This window comes from Lipotes vexillifer, unplaced genomic scaffold (genome assembly GCF_000442215.2).
Source record: "Lipotes vexillifer unplaced genomic scaffold, Lipotes_vexillifer_v1.1 scaffold625, whole genome shotgun sequence".
In the NCBI taxonomy this organism is placed as follows: domain Eukaryota; kingdom Metazoa; phylum Chordata; class Mammalia; order Artiodactyla; family Lipotidae; genus Lipotes; species Lipotes vexillifer.
The window spans coordinates 642,628-646,331 of record NW_006771655.1 but is presented as its reverse complement, the minus strand read 5'-3'; the positions used below and the strand labels follow the sequence as shown (position 1 = coordinate 646,331).

Here is a 3,704-nt window from a genome sequence, read left to right as displayed (position 1 = left end):
CTTTCCCGACTTCATAGTGAGGGCTCAGAGAGGTTAAGTCGTCGGTCCAGGGTCACCCAGCTGGGCAGCGACAAAGGAACTGGACTCCAAGCCTGACTGTTTTGAACACTGTGCTGGGTAATCACAGCGTCACCTTGTCCTTTTCTTCTCCCTTGGGAGGATCCCTTGATTAATCAGTCTTAATCTTTATGACCTTTTGTTAGGTATTAAGAGGCCTTAAAACACTTCATGGGATTTCAAGGCTAGTAAAAATAGAACATTTTTTTTCTGGACTTTAAAGAGCAAACGCTTAATTTCACAAATTTCAGTTTGTGACCTTAGACCACCAGTGGCCTTCTCAGCACTGCTGTGTACTAGGTGCTGGGGCTTCGCCGAGGTGTGTGGCTTAATCCTGTTTTCGAGGAACTGCAGTCAAGCTGTGACCCACAGCTCCTAATTAGTTTTACACAGTAGGTATGCTGTTAAGAATATATCTAAATTTAAAAGTTTAGGCTGCAAAGGACAAAACCTTTGCCATGGTTATTTTTGGATAACCAAAATTACAAACTTGGCATCCTTCTGTCCAGAGAATCATTGTCTTTATTAATATTTTCCAAAAGGGACCCATTTTATCTCCAGCTTGATTTCTAATGGCTGTGTAATGTCCTGTTATATGAATTTACCACGATTTCTTTAACAATTTCTGGTGCTGTACATTTGGGTTGTTTATAGGTTGGGGTTTTTGTTTTTGTTTTCCTATTTATAAACATGTCAGATAATCTCAATGGTTCTTACATTTAACAGCTTGAACATTCTAAAATTTGTACAGTATAAGGTTAAAGGTGTAATAACTCTCCTACCCCATAGATTCAAGATGCTGCCTGTTTTAAGGTGTTTCCATTCTGCTCTGTCAGACTGTCTCTGTGTTAGTCTGTTACTGTAGCTTGTAGTTTTCTTTTAATATTTAGATGTTGAAAGTACCACTCATTTTCACATACTTGGCTGTCCCATCTCATCAACTCACCCAGATGCCCGGGTCCTGCCCCGCATCCACACATGCCCTGGGAATTTGGGGGGACGGGTGGGGAGATCTGCATGTTAACAGCATTTCATTCCCCTGCCCGATGTGATGTGCTGCAGCTCCCCGTTTAGTCAGATTTTCTTTTGTCCTGGTTGTAGACCTTTTCTTGCTGTAGGTCTTCCATTATGTAAGTTTGGCTTCATTCCTTTTTAGGCAATTAAGTAATATTTCCAGGTATTCAGTTGCTAATCAGCCCTTGATCAGTGGCTCCACTTAAAAGGGGCGTCAGAGGGGCCTCCAAGTAATGCTTAAGGGTGTTTTTGTTTTTGTTTTTTTGTTTTGGGGGGTTTTTTTTGGCCACACCACGCAGCTTGTGGGATCTTAGTTCCCTGCCCAGGGATCGAACTCAGGTCCACGGCAGTGAAAGCGCCGAGTCTTAACTGCTGGACTGCCAGGGAATTCCCAGGGTGGATTTTTAATAGTTTAAACCTTAGATGGCTTAGGGAAAATAGAACTATTGTATTCCAGCCTTGACTTCAAGGCCCTTAGTGTTCAGAGGTAGTGAGTTAAAGTGGGTTGACGTCATATTATCACGTGAACGGTGGAACAGGGCGTGTTCTGGTGAGTGCCTGTCAAGTGTGAGGGGGGTGCAGGGGCCCCCGAGGCCACCCGGCCCAGGGCAGCTGTCGTCACTCCGTCCACTAAGGTCTGATGTGCAGGAAATAGAAAGCTGATCCCGCCCAGCTAAAATTCCTTCTTCTTTCCCTCTTTCCTCCCTCTTTCCCTGTCACAGGGGACCGTGATCAGGGTGTTTTCCATTCCAGAAGGACAAAAACTCTTCGAGTTCCGGAGAGGAGTGAAGAGGTAAAGCACATAAATCTCCGAAATTGATTCTGGAGCTTCAGTTCAGATTTCAGTTTTATACTCTCTGTGACCAACAATGGAAGCTCAAACACTGGGGGTCCCAGTTCAGTGACCAGCATCTTCAGCCCAGCTGAGTGGTCAGGTGGGGTTTGGAAGTCTTGTCGTGGGAGGTTAGAGGGACATTTTTATCAGAGCAAATTGGGTTTTGTTTGTCCGCGATTCCCCCGAACACAGAGCGGTGGCCGGATGGCCCGGGGTTGTGGAAGGAAGAGCCCGCCCAGGTGGGTGGGGCGAGTGCAGCTGGGGGCTCCTGACCCGGCCAGCAGCTGTCCTCCCCCCAGGCTCTGCTCTGAAACCTGTAACCAGCGCCCCCGGCTCCCCAGCACTCCGGCAGATAGCTTTGGCCCTTATAGTAGTTGCCTTCCTTCTGAAGAAACACCAAGCCCCAGTCACCGCGCGGTGCTCCATCTGCTTCCCCGTCTGCAGTACCGGTCTCCTCGGGCCGGGGACCACCCTTCGGGTCCCTCCCACCGGCGATGCTTGGCCTTCAGTGCCACGCACAGCAGGGCCGGCCTCTCCCCGTGCAGCCCCACCCGGGTCACCATCCAGCCTCGTGCTCACCTTGGGCTCTGCTCTTGTCCCTGGGCTCCATCCTTCAGACTTGAGCCCCGTCTGTCGTTCTTTGAAGATGGGAGTATCACGGGAGCCGTTTGGAGCCTCTCAGGGTCGTCTTCTTGCCCCTGGGATTGGCTCCAGACCCCGAAAGGCCTTGGATTTCAAGGCCTCCCAGCATCCTTCCTTTCCAGCTGTGGTTGGTTTCCCTTCCCCGTCGCTCCCAGCTCCTCAGGAGAGGAACGTCTGTCTCCATGGAGGTCATGGCTGTGACCTGCCGACTCCTTAACCTCTGGGTCTGTTGAGGGTCCCTGGGGAGGCTTTTCCTGACCTCCCGCGGAAATAGCATTTCCCTCCGAGCTCCTGTAGCACCTTCCACTAAACTTCTCAGTCCCCTGCTTGCGGTGAATTGAGTTCCTGCTCACACCTCCCTCCGGGCTCCACTGAGGCAAAAATCATACCGTGAGCCTTAGCACAACGCTGGGTGCGTCGTGAGCTCCCGTAAATATGTATTGAATTGAATAAAGCCCCTTGACTGTTGACAGGGCTGAATACATCTTGTATTTCTAGGGTTACGAGGAAATGTAGGTTTGTTTGGTGGCTTTGGGATTTTAACAGTGATTTTTAAGGTAAACTGTAGAGTCTTAGTTTATCGAAAGTTTGCTTTTAAACATTATCAACGTTGCCAGTTTACCCTCTTTCGTGTTAAGAGTTGCTATAATCTCAATTATTGGGTTCTCTTACTAAGCTTAGTGCTATAAAGCCAGCCTCATTCAGCTAAAAATGGTTTAGTGGAGTCCTGATTCCCTTAGGTACGTGAAATCTCAAAGAGTTAATCACGTAAGGATCTATTAAAGCGTTACTCGTACTTGATGTCACCTTTCAGACATTCTGCTTCCTTGAACACATGTTTTGAGGGGGTGACTAGAAAGGAAAAAGAAAGATACCAGTAGCCCCACATGTGCCTGTCACGGGGCCCTTCCTTCGCTGTGACTTTCGTGAAGTCCCCGGGGGCACTGCTGGTTGCACCCTGTGCCCAGAAAACAGTGTGACTCGGGCCTCCCTCACCCCAGGTGTGTGAGCATCTGTTCCCTGGCCTTCAGCACGGACGGCGTGTTCCTGTCCACCTCCAGCAACACGGAGACTGTGCACATCTTCAAGCTCGAGACCGTGAAAGAAAAGTGAGTCAGTCGCAGAGGTGCATTTGTTCAGGTAACGCAGAGCGGTT

General features: G+C 49.0%; 1 protein-coding gene across 2 annotated transcripts in view; it reads left to right on the top strand.

Moving 5' to 3' along the window:
- The window catches only part of WIPI2 (WD repeat domain, phosphoinositide interacting 2), a 31,062-nt gene that overhangs the window by 22,755 nt on the left and 4,603 nt on the right, over window positions 1-3,704 (top strand). For both annotated transcript variants that reach the window (XM_007447083.1, XM_007447084.1), the window contains exons 7-8: window positions 1,794-1,864; window positions 3,550-3,657. In XM_007447083.1, the coding sequence (XP_007447145.1) occupies window positions 1,794-1,864; window positions 3,550-3,657 (179 nt within the window). The remainder of the gene's footprint in view (window positions 1-1,793; window positions 1,865-3,549; window positions 3,658-3,704) is intronic.